Genomic DNA, 26107 nt, shown 5'->3' with positions numbered 1-26107 from the left:
CGTTTGAGAAGTAAGAAAATAGATATATAGGGGGGTTGTTCGATTGGGAGGATGGGTCAAGAGATGGCAGTAGCATGTTAAAGTGTAGCAGGAACAATGCCAGAAGAGAGCAGTTCAAGATATGCGTTAAGAATGACACAAGACAAGGGTAGAGAGATGATAAGGTGGGATGGAATGGGATCAAGCAGACCAGTAGTGAGACGAGAGGAAAGGAGAAACAGTCACCTCTTGTTCAGTAGTGCAAAAATAGACCACCTGAGTGGAAACCCCTTATACCACTCTAAATAACAAAATACAAATACATACAATAGGTGGAACACTTTAGATGAATCTGTGAAAAGAATATCACATAGGGTAATACTGTAAGAGTGTAAAGAATAATATGATCATTAATTTTGATTTATCTTTTATTGGACTATTTTTGTGGGGTTTGCTATTCCTAGCACCCACATACAGAGATATATACCGTATTTATCGGCGTATAACACGCACTTTTTTCCCCTGAAAATAGGGGAAAAATCGTGGGTGCGTGTTATACGCCGATATCCCATAATTACTTACCTGTCCTGAAGCGTGGGCCGGCTTCACAGCGCGCACCGCGGTACAGGAACTTTAATTTAAGGTTCCGGTTTCCGGCGGGACTGAAAGGAAGTGTGCACAATAGTGTGCACACTTCCTTTCAGTCCCGCCGGAAACCGGAACCTTAAATTAAAGTTCCTGTTCCGCGGTGCACGGTGTGAAGCCGGCCCACGCTTCAGGACAGGTAAGTAATTATGGGAGGGGAGGAAAGTACACTATGGGAGGGGAGGGGAGGGGGAGGAAAGTACACTATGGGAGGGGAGGGGGAGGAAAGTACACTATGGGAGGGGAGGGGGAGGAAAGTACACTATGGGAGGGGAGGAGGGGAAGTACACTATGGGAGGGGAGGAGGGGAAGTACACTATGGGAGGGGAGGAGGAGGAAAGTACACTATGGGAGGGGAGGGGGAGGAAAGTACACTATGGGAGGGGAGGGGGGAGAATACTATGGGAGGGGAGAGGGGAGAATACTATGGGAGGGGAGAGGGGAGAATACTATGGGAGGGGAGGGGGGGAGAATACTATGGGAGGGGAGGGGGGGAGAATACTATGGGAGGGGAGGGGGGGGGAGAATACGAGGGGAGGGGGGGGAGAATACTATGGGAGGGGAGGGGGGAGAATACTATATACTATGGGAGGGGAGGGGGGGAGAATACTATGGGAGGGGAGGGGGGGAGAATACTATGGGAGGGGAGGGGGGAGAATACTATGGGAGGAGGGGGGGAATACTATGGGAGGAGGGGGGAATACTATGGGAGGGGGGAGAATACTATGGAAAGGGGGGAGAATACTATGGAAAGGGGGGACACTATGGGATGAGGGGGGAATACTATGGGATGAGGGGGGGAATACTATGGGATGAGGGGGGAAATTTCCTGGAATTTCTTTCTAAAAATGAGGTGCGTGTTATACGCCTGTGCGTGTTATACGCCGATAAATACGGGTATTTATCTTTTTAATCATTCCTGCACATTGGAATTCGTGCCTATTTCATTAATAAAGAATTACTCTTGAGAAGACATCTCCATTGGTTATTTCCACTAATATCATCTGGAAGCAGGATTGGGGACATCCTTTAAAAGTCCCTCAGCGCAACTCATGAGAGCCTTATGATTTTATTTGGCTCCACGTTTGTGAGTATTGGTATTTTGATCATATTATTCTTTACACTCTTACAGTATTACCCTATGTGATATTATTTTCACAGATTCATCTAAAGTTTTCCACCTATTGTATGTATTCAAAATGTATTTATATTGGAAAATCTGACCAGGTGTGAGACTTCCTCCAGCAATGTTCAGCTGAACAAGAGCATCTCTGTAGGTAGCGGGTTAACTTAGTGTGCCACGGTTGGAGGAGTGTCCTCCTTGAGGTATGTGCTTGGATCGGTGCAGAGGTGAGGGCTTCGGGACTTCGGCACCTCGGGACTTCTCTTGCAGCCGCTTGGTAGATAACTCCCTAATTCCAACGGTATCAGGGAGTTATCTATCAAAAGGCTGAAAGACCTAAAGGCTGGTCTTTCAGCCAAATTTACTAATACTAAGTAAAAATTACTTGATATTAGTAAATTTTGCCCGTACTCGCTATACCGCGAGTAGGGGCATGTATAGTAAACAGTGAGCAGCCTGTGACTGCTCACTGTTTAAAAAAAAAAAAAATAGTGCCCCCCGGCCTCCACCCCTGAGCGGCGGGTGGGGGCCCTAAATACTAATAAGGGGGGGACCTAATGTCCTCCCCCCTGGCCCCCACCCCTGAGCGGCGGGTGAGGGCCCTAAAAACTAATAAGGGGGGGACCTAAAGTCCTCCCCCTGGCCTCCACCCCTGAACGATGGATGGGGGCCCTAAACTAGAATAAGGGGGGGAACCTAGTGTCCTCCCCCCTGGCCCCCACCCCTGAGCGGTGGGTGAGGGCCCTAAACAAGAATAAGGGGGGACCTAGTGTCCTCCCCTCTGGCCCCTACCCCTCAGCGGCGGGTGGGGGCCCTAAATACTAATAAGGGGGGGACCTAATGTCCTCCCCCTGGCCTCCACCCCTGAACGATGGGTGGGGGCCCTAAACTAGAATAAGGGGGGTCCTAGTGTCCTCCCCCCTGGCCCCCACCCCAGAGCGGCGGGTGGGGCCCCTGAAAATTAATAAGGGGGGGGACCTAATGTCCTCCCCCCTGAGCGATGGGTGGGGGCCCTAAACTAGAATAAGGGGGGGCGGACCTAGTGTCCTCCCGTCTGGCCCCCACCCCTGAGCGGTGGGTGGGGGCCCTAAACAAGAATAAGAGGGGGACCTAGTGTCCTCCACCTGGCCCCCACCCCTGAGCGGCGGGTGGGGGCCCTAAAAAAAATATCCCCCCCAGGTGACTAGGGGTCCCCAAACCCCTAGTCACCCCTCCCCCCCCAATAAAACGTATCCCCCCTACCTACCCCCTCACCCTAAAAACTAATGAGGTGGGGACCTTTAACTAAGAACCTGTAAAAAAATAAATAAAACCTACCATTCAATGTTTTCTTTCTTCTAAAATCTTCTTTTTTCAGCCCCAAAAAAGGGCAAGTAAAAAACCATAATAACCGACGCAATTATAAAAAAAAAAAAAAAAACGAGCGCAAAAAAATAATAATCCATCTTCACCCATGGAGGGCTCCGCGCAGACTGAGCTCTGCAGGGCAGGGGAAGGCTTATAAAGCCTTGCCCCGCCCTGCAATTAGGCTCAGAGCACTCTGATTGGTGGGTTTAAGCCATCCAATCAGACTGCTCTGACAGGTAAATGAAGAGACTGACAGGTAAGTCTCTACATTTACCTGTCACAGCACTTTGATTGGTTGGTTTGAAATCCGCGGAGCCCTCCATGGGTTAAGATGGATTTTTTTTTAGCGCTCGTTTTTTTTTTTTATATATAATTTTCCCACGCTGTGTAATTTGACTCATAACTCTCTGATTGCTTACTTAATCCACCAGAGAGTTATCAGTCAAATTACACAGCGTGGGAAAATTCCAAAGAACTTTCCCACTTTGTGTAAAATGACACAGAGCACTCTGATTGGTGGATTTCAAACCAACCAATCAGAGTGCTGTGACAGGTAAATGTAGAGGCTTACCTGTCAGTCTCTTCATTTACCTGTCAGAGCACTCTGATTGGATGGCTTAAACCCACCAATCAGAGTGCTCTGAGCCTAATGGCAGGGTGGGGCAAGGCTTTATAAGCCTTCCCCTGCACTGCAGAGCTCAGTCTGCGCGGAGCCCTCCATGGGTTAAGATGGATTTTTTTTTTTGCGCTCGTTTTTTGGGGTTTTTTTTTATAATTGTGTCGGTTATTATGGATTTTTATTTGGCCTTTTTTGGGGCTGAAAAAAGAAGATTTTAGAAGAAAGAAAACATTGAATGGTAAGTTTTTTTTTTTTACAGGTTCTTAGTTAAAGGTCCCCCCCCATCATTATTTTTAGGGTGAGGAGGGTAGGTAGGGGGATAATTTTTATTGGGGGGAAGGGGTGACTAGGGGTTTGGGGACCACTAGTCACCTGGGGGGAGGGGACATTTTTTAGGGCCCCCACCCGCCGCTCAAGGGTGGGGGCCAGGGGGGAGGACACTAGGTCCCCCCCCTATTCCAATTTAGGGCCCCCACCCGCCGTTCAGGGGTGGGGGCCAGGGGGGAGGACATTAGGTCCCCCCTTATTATAATTTAGGGACCCCACCCACCGCTCAGGGGTGGGGGCCAGGGGGGAGGACATTAGGTTCCCCCCCCTTATTCTGATTTAGGGCCCCCACCCACCGCTCAGGGGTGGGGGCCAGGGTGAAGGAAATTAGGTACACCCCCTTATTCTGATTTAGGGCCCCCACCCACTGCTCAGGGGTGGGGGCCAGAGGGAAGGACATAAGGTCACCCCCCCTTATTCTGATTTAGGGCCCCCACCCACCCCCACATGGGAGGGGGCCAGGGGGGAGGACATTAGGTCCCCCCCCTTATTCTGATTTAGGGCCCCCACCCACCGCTCAGGGGTGGGGGCCAGGGGGGAGGATATTAGGTCACCCCCCCTTATTCTGATTTAGGGCCCCCACCCACCGCTCAGGGGTGGGGGCCCGGGGGGAGGACAATAGGTCCCCCCCCATTATTTTACATTAGGGCCCCCACCCGCCGCTCAGGGGTGGGGGCTTATTTTTTTTTTGGTTACAGTGAGCAGCCACAGGCTGCTCACTGTTTAATAGACATGCCCCTACTTGCGCTATAGCGAGTAGGGGCATAATTTACTAATACTAAGTAATCTTTACTTAGTATTAGTAAATTTGGCTGAAAGACCAATTTAGGTCTTTTAGTAGATAGCTCCCTAATACCGTGGGAATTAGGGAGTTATCTACTTATTCATTCCTGTCATTACTGTTACTTGATTGTTCTAAGTGTTGCAAATGCTTACAGATGAATGCTGGCTATGTTTGTATACTTTTATTTAAAATTGTATACAATGTAACATTCTTCTTCTTTCACTGGGTAAGTATATTAGTACTTAGGCAATACTGTGCTTTGGAACTTCGGCACTTCGGGCACTTTGACACTTCGGAAATTTCGGAACTTCGGCACTTCGGAAGTACCCGAATGTCCGAATTGTCCGAAATTTGTCCGAATTCCTATTTGGACCAAAACGAATTGCACATGTCTAATTGAGGTTGTTGCCAGTTGAGAAGAGGAATCAACCCACTGGGATAGTCCAAGGGAGAAAAAAATTAAGGTAGTTTTGAGGCTACTGCGGTCAAGAGTGAATTGATAGGAATGTTGAAGTCTTCAAAAATTATGGATGGGATATTATTTGAAAGAAGTAGGGATGCCAGGCAGCAAGAGAAGAGGGGAACCAGGTGGGCTGTAATAGCATCAACGTTTGCAGAGATGGGTTGCCAGCATACATACAATAGGATGCCAACCCCATCATCAGCCTTAGCCAGACATAGATCCTCAATTTACATGATAAAACAGACAAAACAAAACATTTTAAAACAATTAAAAATCCCTGCTTTACCAAAACACACTGAATGGGAAGCTGTCTTTGTTTCAAAACAGAAGTAGGAAAAATAGTATTTATATTTTTTTTAACATTAGGAGCCACAAATTTGTCAGTACAAAAAAGTGTTTTTTTATTAGGAGTTCAGCATATCTTAAATACCACATACGATTTTGTTGGTTACCATTATGCAAGTTATTCAGAGTAAATTAAAACTAAAGTATACTTACTATGGAAGTCCAAGTATAACCCTTTCATTGAAGCCATCATAATCATCAATCCAATTATCATCAAACGACCAATATATAAAGTCTACTTCAAATACTTTTTTTTTGTATAGCACTTCACAGACGAGACTCACTGGGGATCCTAAAATACAAAAAAATGTTTCCATTTTATTTATGCAGGATTTTGATAAAGATCCAATTCTGAACACTGATTTGCTCCTTTCTCCCCTTTATTCATACATTTCATGGCATGGTATAAAATAAATCCACTTTCATTACTAAAGGAATCTCTAACAGACAGATACAGAACACTTGTACTGTAAGGTTTACATTAAAGAACCACTTTAGTCACCAGAACAACTATAGCTTAATGTAGTTGTTCTGATGAGTACAGTATGTCCCTGCAGGCATTTCCATGTAAACACTGCCTTTTCAGTAAAAAGGCAGTGTTTACATTACTACCTAGGGTCACCTCCAGTGGCAGTCACTCAGATGGGCAGTAGAGATGCTTCCTGGGTTAGTGCTGCACAATGTGGAGCACTGATGTTCAGCATCTCCACGATTTGCATGTGGACACTGAACCTTCCTAATAGAGTTGTGTTGATTCAGTTGCATCTTTATGAGGAGATGCTGATTAGCCAGTATTTATTTTTTTACTCCTCCCCCCAACCCACCTCCTTGGCTGAGATCATCATAATTTGCAAGCTCAGCCAATCCAATGCTTTTCTATAGGAAGGGGGCTAAAGCCCGGCGGGCGGCTGTGGTGCCTGATACACGCGGCGAGGGAGCTGCTGCTCTGTCTCCAATGCTCCCTCGCGCGCTGTCTACGGAAGCCGGAATATGATGTCATAATCCGGCTCCCGGCATTAATAGACAGCCCGCGAGAGAGCAGAGGAGACAGACCAGCAGCTCCCTCGCCGCGTGTATCAGGCACCACAGCCGCCCGCCGGGCTTTAGCCCCACTGGACCCCAGGGACAAGTCCACACCAGCTCTCCAGGTAGGGATGCTGGGTGGACATTTGTTAAGCATTTTGTAACAATGTATGTTTGTGAGTGTATGTGTGTGTGTGTGTGTCTGGAAGTGTGTGTTTGTGTATGTGTCTTTGTCTGTGAGTGTATGTATCTTTGTGAGTGTGTCTGGGAGTGTGTGTGTGTGTGTGTGTCTGGGAGTGTGTGTGTCTGTGAGTGTGAGCTTATGTGTGTGGCTGTTAGTGTGTTTGTCTGAGTGTGTGTGTCTGGAAGTGTGTGTGTGTGTTTGTCTGTGAGTGTCTGGAAGTGTGTGTCTGTGAGCGTGTGTATGTGTCTTTGTCTGTCAGTGTATGTATCTTTGTCTGTGAGAGTGTTTTTCTGTGAGTGTTTGTCTGTGTGTCTGTGAGTGAGTGTGTGTGTATTTGTCTGTGAGTGTATTTGTGTGTGAGCCTGTCAGAGTTTGTGCGCATGAATGTCATCAGTATGTGTGTGTGCGTGCGCGCGTGTGTCTATGCATACAAGTGTATCTTCGGGGGGGATCTCGGGTGAGTTCCCACACTTTTCCCCCCAGGACTTGACCCCTGGATTGGCTTAATTAATTCTGATGATGTCAGCCAAGAAGAAAGACATGGACGGGGCCAGTGCCTGCAAACCCGGACAGCACTAGAATAAAGGTGAACTTTAATTCTATTGGAGAGCAAGGAAGGTCGGCCAGAAACCCAATTGGTGTTTTTAACACAGTAGGGTGAGGAATACACATTTGTACTCCTGACCATATATTGTTCCTTTAAGAAATTCCAGTTTTGGTGACACATGTACAAAAGGGTATCTATTCCCCCCCCCCCCTTTTTTTTTTTTTTTTTTTTTTAAACAATGCATATTTTCAAAGTTAGCTCTCATGCAGTGTTAACTCTCATGCAATCTGGCCACCACCATCTTAAAAATACAAAGATGGTGTTGCAGTGAAACAAGACCAGTGGGACAAGCACAACCGATCCCATGGCCAAAAATGTTGTGGGGGTAGAGGGGTCAGACGGCTAAAGGGTGGGACTGCAGCACTGAGGGAGTAAGTTAGTGAAGGATTATTTCAAGCACAATGACTATTTTAGTATTTTCAAGTGTTCATGGTGTTTGGACCCTGTAGGTGGGGGAGAAAACCACATACACACAAAAGGTGCAATATTTTGAGGAACAAGATCTAAAAAGAAAACCTAAATATATACATATTATATATACACATATATTAAAGTTACTTCCTAAGCTGACCCAACCACCCAGACAATGAGACAATAAAATACTCACCCAACTCAACAGTCAAAATGTTGTTTGTTGGCCTTATGATGGCAGGAGAACTTTGTATCGGTAATGCTGAAATAGATGCAAGCTATTAGCTTTAAATATCAGAGAAATCAAAAAGGTACAACATATCTCTGGCCTCTAATATTGCCCTAAATAGATGTAGAAAAACGCAACTCACAAATAGGTAAAAACAAAGATACCAATACACAAAATAATAATTTATACACAAACACATTATAATATAATATATGTAATAACATTAAAAAAAAAAATGATAACTGAAGTACCAGAAGGGCAATATACTAAAGTAAGAATCCAAACTTATTTCTAAACTTAATGCCAGAATAATTGAACTGAAAGCCGACTTAGAGCTTGATTACATCCAACTGTTCATGTTTAATCTGCAGTTTTTCATAAGGTAGTTGGGTGGTTTAAACTTGCCTTTATTTCTTTTGAGGAGGGAGGAGCAAACATGTATATTTGTTTATCGCTCCCACCTGCCACCCACAGGTGTGGGCTGGGGAAAATAAGTATTATACATGGAACTTAACTTAATAACAGCTTCCCTCGGCAGCCTTCCCACATGGATGCCACATCAAACAGGAATGTACAAATATAAGGGGATTCAGCTGTATATAAAATATAATATGTACAAATATAAGGGGATAAAGTTATAGGCATGTATAAAAACACGCTACTGGTAGCACTCACAGAATGGAAATAGTCAAAGCGCCTTAAGGGTGCCGCTGTTCTATCAAAATTCCCTACAGGTGAAAATCCCCTACCCTCGTCACTTCCGGTGAGGGGAATCAGCTGGATCCTGTGCTGCACATGCGTGCTAGCACTCCCGCTACTCCTCCACAGCAAGGTCCTGGAAGGTAAGTAAAACTAGTTTTACACTTTCATTATAGTTAGTGCATTCACTAAGCTTAGGTCATGGGACATTTAGGGTTAATGTTAGGGTTCAAATTAGGGTTAGGATTAGGGACTTGTTCACATTTAGTGATATTTCACTATAGGGGAATATCACTAAATAGTGATTTCTCACACTTTATTTTAACCCTTACCCCAAGGGTTAGGGTAAGAATAGAGAGTGAGAGAGGTTAAAATAACTTAACCCTAATTTGAACCCTCACTTAACCCTAAATGTCCCGTGTGCCTAAGCTTAGTGAATGCACTAACTATAATGAAAGTGTAAAACTAGTTTTCCTTACCTTCCAGGACCTTGCTGTGGAGAAGTAGCAGGAGTGCTAGCACGCATGTGCAGCACAGGATCCAGCTGATTCCCCTCACCGGAAGTAAAGAGGGTAGGGGATTTTCACGAGGTAGGGGAATTTGATAGAACACCGCCCCCTAGTCCATAGGGGAGTTGTGGAAATCCACTGACAGGTATAGCAGAATGATAGAACACCACCCCACCTCACTTCTTAGGAACACAGGAACCAGAAGGAAGCAGGAATCAAAAGGTATAAACTATTTATTGATAAGACAACAGCGGTCCTACACGTTTCGTTCTAAACATAGAACTTCCTCAGGGTACTCCTCAATTTAAAACAATTTCATGCAATGAAAACATGCAGTTAAAAAAACTGCTTAATTCCCACCCTCCCACAGTTCCTGATATATAAGGCTCCTCTCCTCCATCATTGGTGGTGTAGTGGGTGTGTTTCTAATTCGCTCCATGATTGGAGCTGCCATCATACCAGTCATTTGCTTCAGGTAGTTCATTCCACTCAGCTGTTCTCTCTTCACGATCGCGAAGATGACGTTTGCGTTTCACGGAACACTTCCGTGTGTTCCAGGGACGTCATTTCCTCTGCATATTCAGTTAGTAGTTGCGCATGCCTGGTAATGCTTTTTTCGTACGTATTCGTAACAATTATGACAACCTCTAGAAAACCCGTAGTACATGCTTTACAATTATGACAACCTCAAGAGTAGGTTTCCTCCCCCATTGCGGATATAGATTTGATTAATTTAAGAGATATCCTATAACAAGCAGTTAATTGCCTTACGATAACGAAATATGTGGGAGTATTTATTATGTTTTTTATATTTGATATGTATTTTGTGAATATGTATATTTGAAATATTTTGCACTCATAAATCCTAACTAAGGATTAAGTTAATTTACAGTTAGGTTACATTTCATTTTATTGGTATATACACGATTAATGAGGAATATGGGCTCTAATAAACGTTTCTTCTTGTAGTGTTCTCTTCACCATTTACATAATTTGTTTTTCCTGTAAGAGGACTTTGAAATACTGTCATATGGCTAAGTACGAAAAAAAAAAAAAAAACATTACCACGCACGCGCAACTACTTACTGAATATACAGAGGAAATTACATCCCTGGAACACACTGAAGTGTTCCGTGAAACGCAAATGTCATCTTCGTGATCGTGAAGGGAGAACAGCTGAGCGGAATGAACTACCTGAAGAAACTGACAGGTATAATGGCAGCTCCAATCGTGGAGCAAATTAGAAACACACCCACTACACCAGTTAGTTTATACCTTTTGATTCCTGCTTCCTTCTGGTTCCTGTGTTCCTAAGAAGTGAGGTGGATTTCCACAACCCTCCCTATGGACTAGGGGTGGCACCCTTAAGGCGCTTTGACTATTTCCATTCTGTGAGTGCTAACTTGATTACACTATGTGTTGTTAATTTTTTTTTTTAGGTTAAAACAGCTGTATCCTCTTATATTTGTACATTAAGGTCTCCCTATTATTAATAGCCCCCACCCACTGCCAAAAGATGGGAGCATTATAATATTTTTATAATCTACCACACATTGGTGGTGGTCATTAGATCTCCAAGCAGGTAATATTAGAGTTCCCACACGCCAACCATGGGTGTGGTATGGGCAATACTATACCCCTTCCCCCCCTCCCCCCCCCCCCCCACTAATTTATTATTTTAATATACTCTCACTTTAAGAAAACAAGGGTGATAGTATGTCCTCCTCAGTTCTTTTTTTAAATAGTGAGGTCATGGGGGCAGAGTGCTTGGTCCCCCTGTTAAGTGACTAAGCCGCTACAGCTAAACAAAATAAAAAATTAACCCCTCCAAGGATGTGCTTTCTACGCACATTTGTCGACTTTAAATCGCTGGGATTAAATCTAGTCTAAAATTGGAAAAATTGACAGTCAGAAGAATTAAGTCAAGGCCTTTAAGAGAATGTTTCCAATTTAGCCATTTTGACCTTAAATATGAAATTCACTAATAGGGACTACTTTGTCCTTGCGATGACGTGACCACGCACACAAGGCCATGACATGCTGATTATGCAGGACGCCCGGTACATGTTGGACAAACTCGAGCAGAAACTGGAAGGGAACGAGGGACTACTTTGTCTTAAGTATTTTTCCCACACTTGACAATCTTGACAAAGGATGGAGCTTAACACAAGCTTCACCCTTTGTTAGCTTGAAGTTGAGCTTGCCTTATGTTCCACCCCCTTGTCACTAAGCGTGGGACAAATACATATGTTTTAAAGAGAAACAGATCAAAAATAAAGAAAAGTAGAACAGATTCTGAAAGAAGGGAAGAAGAGGCAGTAGGAGAAAGGTAAGTTTGAGGTGACAGAGCCAGTTTAAGTGAAAAACAAATAAAAACAATAAAAAAAAAAAAAAAAACGTGTCCTTTGGGTGTTAAAATTATAATTACCTTTTAAGGCAAGATCACCAGTACGTGAAATGGTATAGCTTGCACCATTATAATAAAAAGATGCCTCACACGTATACTTTCCTTCATCCTGTTGTGTCACATTATTAATGGTTAAGAAAATGTCTACTGAAAAATATTTATCAGCGTTGCCATCCAAAGGGGTGCAATCCTGCATAAAAAAAAAAAAAAAAAAAAAGTTAACAAAATCGTCGAGAGACATTCTGTTGGTCGCTTAGGTGATGCTTATTTACTCTCTGCACCAGAATAACATGTTTTGCCTTGATAAATGTGAGGGTGGGTTTCACAAGCTATTTCAGCCTAACAAAATTGTCTGGATTCTATTACATGATATACAATGAACTCTAACAGTTATACGCTTAGGTAAGGATTCAATGTGAATTTCAAATTAAATTACAAATTTAAGTCAGAGAAGCTGAATTTGAAAAATTATGCAACTCAGTGGCTTTAAAATGGAAACTAAAGGGTTAATGTAGGCACCAAAGCAACTTTAGGTTAATGACGCAGTTTTGGTGTGAAGGTCATGCCCATGCAGTCTCACTGATTAATCCACTGTCATTTAGGAGTATGTTTATGCAGTCCTGGTCACACTTCCCTGCATTTCACTTGCAGAGTCTTCCAACAAAGATATAATGTTTAAACCTTTTAAAACCATTATAACACATACTGTTTAATTTAGAATTCCTTATCTCCTACTGTGTTAATAGACTTCTAGATACTACAGTTGACCCCTGTATGTGATTAAAGTTCAATTTAAAGAGCAAGGAATAAAAACTTTTAAAGTCAATGAACATCTGATTGAAACGTAAACCATTTTTTTCATGCAGGCGGTGTAAGTCACATCCAGGGGAGGTGTGGCTAGAGCTACACAAACAGAAACAAAAGTGATTTAACACCTTTACAGCAGAAAATTGGGCAGGGAGACTGAAGAGGCATGATCTATACTCTAAAACTGTTTTACTAAGCTAAAGTTGTTTCGATGCCTATAGTATCTTTAACTTTGAATTCACCTTAAATTCTCACTTTTTTTTTTTTTTTTTTAAACCCCTGTCAAAAATCCTAGGGAGATTCTAGGCCAGGGTTAGTCAATCTTCAGCACTTCAGATGTTGTGGACTACATCTCCCCTGATGCTTTGCCAGCATTATGGGTGATGCAATCCACGGAATTATTATTTTAAGATTTAATTTTTCTACATCCACAACATCTGGAGTGGCCTATAATTGGAATATCAATGCACACCTGGACATGGATTATTAGGGATAAGTTACTCAAAAATAGCATTCTAGTCAATAAAGGATAACCGACACGGTTAGATAGAAATGATACCAGCAGTGCTACCTGGTGTAGCCTGTTGGACTAGAGAAAGGGGACAAGCTAAAATTCTGAAGCACAGAACTTATTTTCAGTCTTAGACATAAATAAAGTACACGAACCGGGATGGCCAAAAAAATAGACAGCTTCATAATAGATTCAAAATTTTTAAAATGACACAGATAACACACACATAAGGTGAAAATAAATATTACGCATATAGTTTGCAGTATACTGTATTTTTGCACCATTCACAGATCATGTCAGAAAAAGTGACTAATGGAAGAAAAAAAGAGCAGGAGCATTAACAAACAAGAAATCAATATTCATATATTAAATATAATAGATTTTTTTTTTTATTGCTCCTTTTTTACCTGAGGATAAAATCAACATTAAGTGGCTGTCCCCTAACCATTGATCATCTTTTTTCCCACATCAATAATCTTTTTCTTGCGACATGGAAGGAACTCCATGTCATGAACAAACAAACATGTCTATTGTCCAAATCGTTTGTTTGTGAAACTGCCTTTTTCAATGCTTTCCTATGGGGAATTGAGTGACGCTCTAGCAAAGAAAATCTTTGCTATGAGTCAGGAAGCTCCCTCTAGTGGCTGTCTAGTAGACAGCCACTAGAGGTGGAGTTAACCCTGCAAGGTAATTATTGCAGTTTATAAAAAACTGCAATAGTTACACTTGCAGGGTTAGGAGTAGTGGGAGTTGGCACCCAGACCACTCAAATGGGCAAAAGTGGTCTGGGTGCCTGGAGTGTCCCTTAAACCTCCCAACTAGAAAACACCAGAAGGATAGAGTCTTAAAGCACATATAGCATTCTCCTTAATCTGGCATTATGAAAAATAGCACATCCTGTTTCATATGAGGACTGCTTTCTTTTTTATTTATCAGAGTTAACTTATCCAGGATTGTTTTGGTGTTTTACTGTATATATTTTACATGGGTATGCAATGTGATAAATGTGTATAGAGACAGCACAAATCTCATATAATTATAATTCTTGTATTAAATGTATAAGTCTTAAACTTCAATTTAGTAGATAATCAAATCTTATAACCATACATTTAAAAACACCTTCAAAATTCTCCCATATTTGACTTGAAAAAAAAAAAAAATGTAACTTAAATGAACAAAATTACCTTAAACCATTTAAGCTTACGACTCTTGGCATCAATATAATTTTCCAAATCTGGGCAACGTATATTGATCGTCTGAACCATCAAATCTTTGAATACATACAATGCTGAGCTGCTGTAACACAAGCCGTCATCATACTTAAACACTTCTAATTTTACCAGCTTTTGGAAGCAATGTGTGGTGTTTCTGTATGAAATACAAAATGGTCGTTAAACAAAAATAACATTTAAACTAAAAAAAAAATAATAATAATTATTTATATATATATATATATATATATATATATATATATATATATATATATATATATATATATATATATATATATATATACACACACACACATACACACACTAAAATAGAATCCCAACCACAGAATGCCAAATCTAGACCGCATCATAATAGATTAAAAATGTACTTTTACTACCACCAAAAGAGACCGATACACACAGAAGGGGAAAATGCATATTACACACCCAATTTAAGCTTATAAGAAAGTAAGAACAGGTCACTTCCTCACAGTTTAAATATAGAGACACGCGGGAGAGGAATGAAGTGAAATACCGCAAGATGCATTCAGGGAGTGTTATTCCCGCCATGGCTGAGTGGCGGCAAGCCCTGTGCATGGGCTGGGGAATTAACCCCACCCTACAGTCGGATCTATTGTGCTGACAGTACATGTGGCCGCCCGGAGCCCAGGTGGATAGGGAGCAAGGCCCAGGATGTGAGATACACCATCCCTGTTCATATGCAAGATTCAAGGACATCCAAGAAGATTGCTATAAATAAGTAAGTATTTCCACGTTTTTTTAAATATTGGTTTTATTATGGGTTATCAACTTTCAGGTTTAGTGTGTGTGTGTGTGTGTGTGTGTATCTGCTTATCTAGGTGTGTATGTGTCAGTATCAAGATGTGTGTAATAGTATTTGTGTAGGAGTGTGTGTATCTGTGTGTCAACGTGTGTGCATCTGTGTATCTATGTGTGTATGTTTACGTGTGTTAATGTGTATGTATATCTGTGTAGGTATGAATGTATGTATGTATGTGGAAGTGTATGAGCATATATCCTAGCAATCAAGCAACAACACAACATGCAAACACACCACTGCAATCAAACACACAAATTGCATAAACCCCCCCACTTCTGAATTAAAACTCAGAAATTAGAATACAAAAAAGACACCTTCACTTAAACACCAATACTACACACAAATGTACAGCCACATTTAAAAGCCAACACAACAACATCCAAACACATCCCAGCATTCAAACACAAACATTACACACAAGTACACCATTGCATTCCATGGCAACAGTACATACAAATACACCCCTACATACATAGACACACACTCTACACAAAAACACTCTTAAATTCAAATGCACAAACACTGCTCACAAATATAACACTGTCAGGATGGGCAAATGGTAGATCCCCAGCTAGAATTGCATCATGGGAGTTGCATAATAGATGGGGGATCTATCCTTTTGCCACTCTTGTCCTAGAGGAGAACCCAAAAAAAGTTTCTTGCACCTGGGCACTCTTTACATTAGTTCCGCCTGTGCCTGGAGCAAAGTAGCAGTGGATAATCTGAATTAAAGATAGATGGTAATATTGTCTCATATTTTACACTCTTTTAGAACCCTTCCTATCTCTTCTCTCTGCCCCTCCTTATATCTTACTATATCTCTCTTCTTATTTGCAGATATGTTAAGTTGTAAAGCGCTATGAAAAGGGGTCGGCAGTATAAAAAAATTCTACTATTCACGAATGGAAATTTGCTAAAAATTGTCACACCTGACAACAGATCTTCTTCAAAACATTGACTCTCCAAAAGCAATTGGGAGAACTTTGAGTCCAACTTATTCGACTTCACTATACCTCACATTGCCTTCCAATTATACACAAAAAGTATTGCTAAAACTTTGTAGTGGAAGCATTCCTCTAAAGGTTCATTTTAGAAAAATCATAGAAATTATTTTCCAACATTAAAGTGACCACTAATGAAGTGGCCCGGTAGTTTTGTAGAAACTGCAATGTTTCCACTGCAGGGTAAACCTAGTGTCAGTCTTCCTTGCAGCCACTAGAGGTGCTTCCCATGTGAGCATCAAGTCAGGCTTTTCTCAATCACATGCTACTCATACAGAGCATTAGATTGGTGCAGTACGTCGATTTGCTGAGCATGCACACTAGCCACCCAATGCTTGTGATTAGCTGAGATTATCAATGTTGATTTCAGCCAGGGTGGCATAGCAGCCATAGTGAGACCTGCACAGCGCGATACCTTTTAAACTCTCATAGGGAAGAGGAGGTAGCTAAATAGATAAGGGAACACTATAGTGTTAGGAATATCTATGTGTTCCTAATGATATAGTGTTCCTTTAAATAGGGGAGTGATGTGGCTTCAGATGGATAGTTTTGAAATTAATAAACTTACCTGATAACGCACATATAATACTCTGAATCTTCCAAACTTGCAGGAATAAACTTGAGAAGGTTTTCGTCTTGATGAACTCTTAACTTATTGTCAAAACTCATTTGAATTTGGGAGTCATTTCTGTACCAGGAAATATTAAAATGAAGTTCAGGGAGTTCCAGTATCAAAGGGCAGGTGACATAAACTGGCTGTCCATCTGCTACATAGGTTCTTTCAAAATTAATTCCTTCATCTTTACATATTTCTGAAATTAAAGAAAAAAATATTATAGCAATTGTTTATATAAAAAATATGATTTTTTTTGTATTTTATTATACTCTGTATCTAATTTTATCTATGTAATTTTTTTTATACTTTCACCTTTTGCACATATGAATGGAAACCCTCTGCCTTTAATTTTGCCTCCCCCTCCTCCCCCCCCCCTTTTTTTTTACACCATATCTTAATGGTTATATTTTTTATTTTCAAATATTTATTATAAAAAGTGTTCAATAAAATATATTTTTTTTTTAAATTCTAATGAAAATATCTGTTTCTAAAAATGTTTCACAGTATGTACATATGTTCTGCAAGGAAAATCTTTCCATGTTTCAATGTAAGACTATGGCTATGATGCCAAAATATGGCCATATTTAATAATAGCAACATTGTTTGCTACTTATTAAAGTTAGGTTAAAGTAGAACATGGTCTCATTGTAATATGTATGACTTTATGTGTTCCTATTAAAACCACTAGGTGTTTTTGTTAATTTAAAAAAAAAAATACACAAAAGTGTAAATATTAACAAAAGTGCAAAAGGTTAGATAACAAAAGCAAATTTTCACAGCCTTTTTTGCTCATATTTACCAAGGCTGCCAATATTAGTGGAGGGCACTGTATATCACAGATGCACATTAGTTGCAGGTCAGTGATTATAACGTAATGACCACGTCAGGTCTACATAGTTCAACTGCAGGGCTTTGCCTTGTGCGGTAACACATGTGGTTAATCTCCACATTTCTGAAATGTGCTTTGTTTATGGAATGAATAGTTGTATTCTGTATTTAATCATGTTGCTTGTTTCCGGTCTAAATTTGTGTTTATCTGTTATTATACACAGTGCAGCAACTAAGCTGCAAAACAATCTGCTAAGTATTTTAAATTAAAAAAAGGTCACTTTGACCACCAAAACAAGCTGAGCTGAATTCCAGGAGGTCCAGTGGAGGGTTAGAATGATCCTTGGTGGTCTAGTGGAAGGTGAGCAGGATCCCTTGTGGTCCAGTGGGGATGCTTCATCGTCTGTACTGATATCAGCTGGCTGTGGTGCTTTGAGTCATTGACCAGCGCTGAGGTAGCAGCGAGGGTACACGTAATGTGGTATGTACCAGATATTGGTACTGACCACAATGCTCCAGGAACAAAGTGAGTGAGCGTAGAACTGTGCAGAGATCTTTTGAGCTCCCTGCCAGCTTGAGGAGGATTTGCTCAGAGCTGGAACTCCAGGCCCCTGACTGTCTTGAGTACCTAACTAACAACTCAGCTCTGTCTGAAATAGAGGAATTATGTAATAAAACGTGTTTGAAAATTAGCAAAAAGAACATTATCCCAGTCCGTGTGTGTAAAATAAAAAAAAAAAAAAAACATGATCCCTGACGAAGGAGTTGCTTACTCCGAAACGCGCGTCGGATCGTATCTTTGGGGGGATTCCCGAGTCACAGCACTCGGACATTGCACTATGCACTACTCACGACGCACTGAGGGAATCCTCCCTTCTTCTGTTCACTTTTTGATTATGAGTTATTATTAGTTTTCCTAACTTTCCGTTTTCTCATTACTTACTCCCTCTGGAGTCCTACTCTGTCTGATAGGTTCAACAGCATTTAGTATAACCATCTAGTTTAGAACACCCACGAAGGTGTTTATTAGCAGAAGTAAGGGAAATAGCATAGAAAAGAGACTGTTTATTGTTCGTTTTTTCTGCGATATTCTGACTATATGTCAGTTTCTTATTTTTCGACTTAGCTGTCTCCTTTGTCTACTTAGACACTTGCTACCTCTACTTGTCCCTCTGCTACACCCAAACTTTTGGTTTAATACCCTTCATAACTCTGCATTGTGTATATATCGAGTTATTTATCTCGCCATGGATGTATTACACCTCAGATTTATTTGAAGGTAGTACGCTGTTTAGGGGACTATCACCTATAACCCCCTCAGTAAGAGCATTCCGAACCACGGATTTGGCTTTTTTCCGCACCAAGGGTTAACTTTATAGGTAATTAGAGGAATTAGAGAGCTTGCTTTGATACACAGTTGCTATAGTATCTTTTATATCTTAATAGAACATTAAAGTCTGAATATTTCTGTGGATTTAGAGATACCTATCACGCACTGTATTTATCACATTTAGCATCTCTCTGCCTCACATCCCCATTTTTTGCCTATCTACTGGACTCCAGACTCTAAGATTTATTTGGCATAACATTTAATGTGCACGCTTAATTTACCAGCTGGCTCGGTAGTTTCCCTCTCCTTTTTTATGGGATAACATCCGAGCATTTTATGTATTTTTCTAAAATCAAAAACATTCTGTAAGCGGGGCCCGTTTAGTGGCCCCAGACTGACTGACGATCTGTAATCTGTATGCATTGTTTAAAATGAGCGCCGCATACAGCCCTTAAATCAATTGAAAACAGAGCAGATGAGCACAATCACTGGAAGGAGACCCCAGAGTCCAAACAGACCTTAAAATGGTTTCAGTGGATGCCTCTGGTCAATTGTGATCAGTGCTGATCAGCTGGCAAAGTGTAATCAGCTATGAAAGAATGGTTGTTTGCAGTATTACAGGGAAATATCCTGGTAATGCTGAAAACAGACAGTAGATGGTGATCACAGACCACACTCCACTATTTTACCAATATCAGTATAGCAGATGGTTTCATTAGCGGTAGGGGAATGGTTAATGCAATAATATAGTTTGGGAAAGTGTAGAGTTAAGGTTAAGGGTAGGCTAGGGGTAGGTATACTGCTATGGTAAGTAAGCATTGGGTCAGGTGCTTTGTTGGTATAGCTTTTGGGGGGCAGCTATAGAGTTTGCATTAACTACCAAAATAAATGTATTTAGATCCTAGGTATATGAGGCATTTAACAATCAGGACTGGTACATGAACCTATTTTGAGTTATTTTTCCTTTTGTTGCACTGGATGTGTAAAAATTCGAATTTGAGCTATATATTTACCTCTTTCATATTAAGTGTACCTACACTTATTATATATAATTTTGTTCAAGAGAAATGGGACTTTAATTTCAAATAAATTAAATATGGGACACAGATCAATGATCTCTACAGTCTAAAAAACATGTGAGAAATTAAAAAAAAGTATTTTTCAAGTTCTGCATGGCATTTTAACTGTGAATGTCATAATACATTCTGCAATGTATTACTGCAAAAAAAAAAAAAAAAAAATACAATGCCCCCTATGTACAGGTGCTGTCACTTCCTCCCAGCACACCATACAGGACCCCTGTTTAGCGATATCCATCAGGTGGCTCTAATCAGGGCCGGTGGAAGCATTTTTGGGTACATAAGCGAAGATGTATTTTTACACACCTCCCCCAAAATAACATCTTCACCTATGTGCCTATTAGCCAGCCCCTCTCCCCGTCCATTAGTGGTCCCCTCCCTTCCCCTTAGTGTTCTTCTAACCTCTCCCCTCTTTTTCCTGTCCCTTGGTGTTTTTCTCTCCCCTCCCTTCCCTGTCCCTTGGTGCACCCCCCACCCCCTTAGTGGTCACACTCCCCTTCCTGGTGTGCCTCCTACCTCTCTTGCAGCGTTGCCGAGTGGAGGATATCCCCTACAGGAGCTTCAATTTTCTGTACCTGGCCAGACTGGCAGGGAGTGCTCTCTCAGTGAGCACCTCCGGTCAGTCTGGCCGGGTACAGGAAACAGAAGCTCCTCTACTGCGCTCCGCCACGCTACACTCAGTGGTGTATACAAACTGACAGTCACACACACTCAATGACAAACACACAGACTCACTGATCTGACACACACTCATTCATTGACACACACACACACACACTGATTGACACTCATTGACAGACACACTGATAGTCACACACAGACTCAATGACAAAGATACTCACTGATTTGACAGACACACTCATACACTCACATGCAACACTCATACAATCACTCACAGACACACACACAGTCACTCAGACACACATACACACACACTCACACACAGTCACTCACAGACAGTCACTCACAGGAATTTAAAATATATACTATACATATCCTGTACAATACAATGATCAGGCAGCAGAGAAGGGTTAACAAAAATATGAAAAATTACTGTAGCTGACAAAAAGGGTCAAGAGAAAAAAAAATGTACCTTATAATAAATATTAACAGTACTAATGTACTAAACACCCTTATCAGAATGATCGCAGGATTAATACTGTGATCAGATAAAACTGCATAATAAATGCTATATAGTTAAACAGATGAGACATCCTACAACATAAAACATAAATCATGAAAGGTTTCTGATTTCTATGAAGTTACAAACATCAAAACTAACTTCAGAGGATGTGGTATAGCATTCCAAAGTATTGCGGGAAATGGGTCAGGACTGTACAGATTTGTGGCTCGCTGCCCAGAACTGGCAATAATTGCAAAAAAAATAAAATTATATAAAATTATTCCAAATCACATGTTTTCATGGTAATTTAAAACTACCAAATGTGAGTATCACATTATAAAAGGATTAGTAATCCCAATCTGCCATAATTAATATGATTCTACAGTAGGAATGATGAATGTTTAAGAAACAAAGTCTGCAATCTTCTGTAAAAAACAAAACAAAAAAACTGGCTTTTAAAAGTGCCCAAATTGCATTTTAATCCTTCTACCCTTTCTAAATTCAAAGCACCCATACATGTAAAAAGGGCACATTAGGTTACATTTACGTGTTCCCAGTTTGTTTTTGTTTTCTTCAACTAAAAACAAGCACACAGCACAGCAAGAGCTAAGGACACCATGCACTAGATTCCTACCGGTTAGCAGGGATCTAACCACTGGGCATTGCAACGGTTTATTAAACCAATTGCCTACTAGTTACACAATGCTGCCAGTGACTTTTTATCCTAATAGCAATAATATCAATTGTAGCAGAATAAACATTTGTAATACCCTTTTTCATTCTCTCTGTTCGGCTGTCCGTACCCCCCGTTCGTTTACCGAACCCCCATCGGTGTGGTCCATGGGTTTGCATATTTTAACAACCGACTACCCCTGGCTGTTAACTGTAAATTGCTTGTTAAAGAAAGAGTTTTCCCTGTGTGGCCCCCGTTCATATTACCGAACGCATGTGTGCAAAACAAGCAGCGGCCATTTCGTCTCTCGAACGTGGGCAGCGGTACATGCTAATCGACGACCTGGAACTAATTTCTGCTACTCTACCCCGCGAACACCCGGTAAACTGATACCCCTGCCCATCCAACTTCCCAAACCAGTAGGAGAGCGGCGTTCGGGAGACCTAAAATACCGAACAGGTGGAACATTTGTATGCTAGCAGCCAGAGGGGAATGCCTTCGTTGGCATTCATGTGAGAACCTCCGAAAAAAAAAAAAAAAATGACCATTTGAGCCTAAATTTCTCTGGAACTGTTTTGGAGTTTCACCTCGTGGCCGTGTGGTAAAAATTTCACTCGAATGGCGTTCCCGAACTACTGAACGGATCTGAGTGATATTTTGACAAAGTGGGTGCTCAGATCCCAGCTATTCAGTGATGTGACTTTCGCGGGGTTCTGAAATATTAAGATGTGTTTTATAATGCTTGCAAATAGGAGTCTGTGAACTGTTTACTTGTCCCTTGTCCCCTCTCAGGTCCATCTGGGAAATGCCCCTGGAATATGATTTAAGAAACCCCTTGCATGGGGTGTTGCATAAAAGCCAGCTGCGGCTGAATAAAAATCAGTTGACTCCCAGAACTCTGTGTCGTCCAGTAACTGGGGGGATTTTGCCTTGGATATTTGATTGCTTCCTCAGCTACAAGGATTATGCAGCAGAGATATTTATACTGGGTATTGGAGCTCCACTACATCAATAATTCATTGACAGATGGAGCACCTCTTGCATAGCATGTCAGCATTAAAATGGTTCTAGATAGCAGTTTTCTCTCAAAACTCTGCTATTTCTGAATGTCACATATATGCGATCTTACAGTTCTAGAACAGATATGAAAATAAAATGTAAAAACTGAATTAATCCAACTGATTGGATAACATCTGTTTGTAAATAGCACATAAATATTGATTTTGCATCCCAAACACTGATATATATATATATAGAGAATTAAAACAAAATTGATTTTAGAAGTTGAAATAGCAATTTTCAGGTTAATTTTATAGAATTTTCTATTCAAAATGCTTAAATGCGAAGTGTAAATATCTGTGAGGGTTTAACCTTCTTTTAAATAAAACAATAATAAAAATTATTAAAAATTAGCATCTTACCGGATTTGCTTGACGCCAGAAATGTTAGAGTTAGAAGGAAAGTGTATAGTGTCAATGGCATTCTGTTAACCTACAGAAAATAACACAAAAACCATGCAATTTATTGGCAGTGGAACACATCATTTTCTAAACATAATTTTGGCTACTGTGCTCATATGGATACACTTATCTAAAATTGTATTTAACCCCTTAAGGACCAAACTTCTGGAATAAAAGGGAATCATGACATGTCACACATGCCATGTGTCCTTAAGGGGTTAAACGTGGTGCAGATGCTTTGAGGATTTAGCTTTTAAAAGGAACACTGTATGGTTAGGAATGCAAATGTGTATGAGGCCAATTTGAATGCACGACAAAACGCAGCACTGAGCCAATCAGATGATCTCAGCCCAGAGTTTAAACAGGGGGGACATGGCACCCAGTCCATTGAGATAAAGTATATAGTGCTCCATTAAATTAATCATGTTTGTCCCCGCGTTTCTTCTTGTAGATATGTTGGATTTTATTAAATAAAAAAAATAGCAAAAAATAAATAAACTTATCTGTAGCTGTACATAACAAAATGTAGAAACTACTTGTTCTTATAGAAAGCATGAGATCTGGAAATGTTTGGCAGTGGGTGAAGCTTTAAGGGACATTATAGGCACCCAGACCAGTGCAGCTCACTAAAGTGGTCTGCACACAATGTCCTAATTGCCCTTAGTCCTGCAATGTTATAGAAACTGCAATCTTTATAGTGCAGGACTAAGACAGCCTCTAGTCACTGTCTACCAGACAGGCTAGAGGCATTTCCGTGATTGTACCAGACTTTAGGTCACCTAAATGATGCTGGGTGTCCTCATGCTCTTCATGAAGACATGCAGTGTCGGTGTAAATCCCCATATGCTTTTCTTTGGGGAGGGCTTAATGTTCCTTGCTTGCGCATTACCTCCCCTACCCTGTCAGATGAGGGAGGAGGCGGAGCACCAACCCAGCACCAAAGGACATCGACACTGGAATTGAGTATGTTATCAAACCCTTTATTGGTCAGTACGCTTTATTGGAATGGAGTACGTTTTTAATCCTTTATTGTCCATGGGAGGCAGAGAGAAATATTCAAAATTTTTAAAGCATATTTTATTTACTGTGATGTAAAAAATGTTTTTTAAATACCGTATATACTCGAGTATAAGCCGACCCGAATATAAGCAGAGGTCCCTAATTTTACCCAAAAAAACTGGGAAAACGTATTGACTCGAGTATAAGACTAGGGTGGGAAATGCAGCAGCTACTGGTAAATTTCTAAATAAAACTAGATCCTAAAAAAATTATATTAACCCTTTAAGTCCGGAGGACGTACTATTACGCCACGCAGAAACCGGCTCTAAACGCCGGCGGGCGTAATAGTACGTCCTCGCTTTTATTGCCGCCCACGTGGCCGGCGGTATTCTCCCGCTGCAGATCGCGGTCGGGGGGGATGCCAGGCCCCCCGGGCAACCCCCCCTGTGGCCGGTGACCGCGATCTGCAGTCTCAGGCTGTCACTGCGACCAGTATTCAGCATGTGTCAGCCGATTTCAAATCGGCTGACACATGCGGCCGGCGGCTTTCCCCTTCTGCAGATCGCGGTCGGGGGACTTACCTGGCCCCCCAGGCAGTCCCCCTGGGGTCAGTGACCGCGATCTGCTAGGTCTGAGATCGCAGTGACAGGCTGTCACTGCGATCTCAGAGCGCTCTGATCGCAGTGACAGCCTGTCACTGCGATCAGTGTTACATGTGTCAGCCTATTGGCTGACACATGTAACTGGCACAGTGATCCCCCTGCAGATTGGAAGGGGGGAGTGCTTGTACCACCCAGGCACTCCCCCCTGTGGTCAATTACCCAATCTGCAGGAGGTGATCACAGTGACAGGCAGTCACTGTGATCACTGATCCTGTGTGTCAGCCAGTGATGTGACATCACTGGCTGACACTGTCTCTGCCCCCTGTCCTGTAAAAAAAATAAAATATTAGTTCAAAAAATAAATAAAAAAAATTACAGTTACAAATAAAATATACTTAGATCATATATATTATATATATATATGATCTAAGTATATATATATATATATATATATATACACACATACACACACATTTACACATACACGACGTGTATTTAAATATTAATATATATATATATATATTAATATCAAATTACACGTAGACTGATACTGATTAAATATATATATAATTATTGTTATATATATATTTATATATAATATAAAAAAATATATATGTAAATACGTAAAAAAATAAAATTAAAAAAATATTTAAAAATAAATAATTAAAAAATATATAGATGTGTGTTATTTCGTTCTAACTGTATTGTGATAATAATATATATATATTTATATCAAAATACACGTAGAACAAAATAATATATATCATAATATATATATCTATATACATAAATATATACGTATATATCACTATATATACCTATATATAAATAAAAATATTAAAAAAAAATTATATATATATATATACGTATATATACACATATGTATATATATACATATATTAATTCTACACATATATTTATGTAATAATTTTACATAATTAGGTATCCTAATTAATTACAATTAGCGGGACCTGCCTGACAACCCATGCCGAAAGTATAGGGAATTTAATTTGCTAGCACTATATTTAACCCTATAACTTTCCAAGACACCATAAAACCTGTACATGGGGGGTACTGTTTTACTCGGGAGACTTTGCTGAACACAAATATTAGTGTTTCAAAACAGTAAAATGTATTACAACGATGATATCGCCAGTAAAAGTGACGTTTTCTGCATTTTTCACGCACAAACAGCACTTACACGGACGATATTATTGCTGCAATACTTTTTACTGTTTTGAAATACAAATATTTGTGTTGAGCGAAGTCTCCCGAGTACAACAGTACCCCACATGTACAGGTTTTATGGTGTTTTCAAAAGTTAC

General features: G+C 40.7%; 1 protein-coding gene across 1 annotated transcript in view; it reads right to left on the bottom strand.

Annotated features, from left to right (window-relative positions):
- Positions 1–26107, bottom strand: part of LOC134594236 (interleukin-1 receptor type 1-like) — a 44892-nt gene that overhangs the window by 6398 nt on the left and 12387 nt on the right. The window contains exons 2-7 of the mRNA XM_063444629.1: positions 23143–23212; positions 16641–16884; positions 14204–14387; positions 11723–11891; positions 8054–8119; positions 5786–5924 (exon numbers count right to left, since the gene is read on the bottom strand). Coding sequence (XP_063300699.1) covers positions 5786–5924; positions 8054–8119; positions 11723–11891; positions 14204–14387; positions 16641–16884; positions 23143–23212 — 872 coding nt within the window. The remainder of the gene's footprint in view (positions 1–5785; positions 5925–8053; positions 8120–11722; positions 11892–14203; positions 14388–16640; positions 16885–23142; positions 23213–26107) is intronic.

The sequence above is a fragment of the Pelobates fuscus genome, chromosome 1 (assembly GCF_036172605.1).
Source record: "Pelobates fuscus isolate aPelFus1 chromosome 1, aPelFus1.pri, whole genome shotgun sequence".
In the NCBI taxonomy this organism is placed as follows: Eukaryota; Metazoa; Chordata; class Amphibia; order Anura; family Pelobatidae; genus Pelobates; species Pelobates fuscus.
Note: the sequence above shows the minus strand (reverse complement) of the source record. Positions and strands in the feature narration are given on the sequence as shown.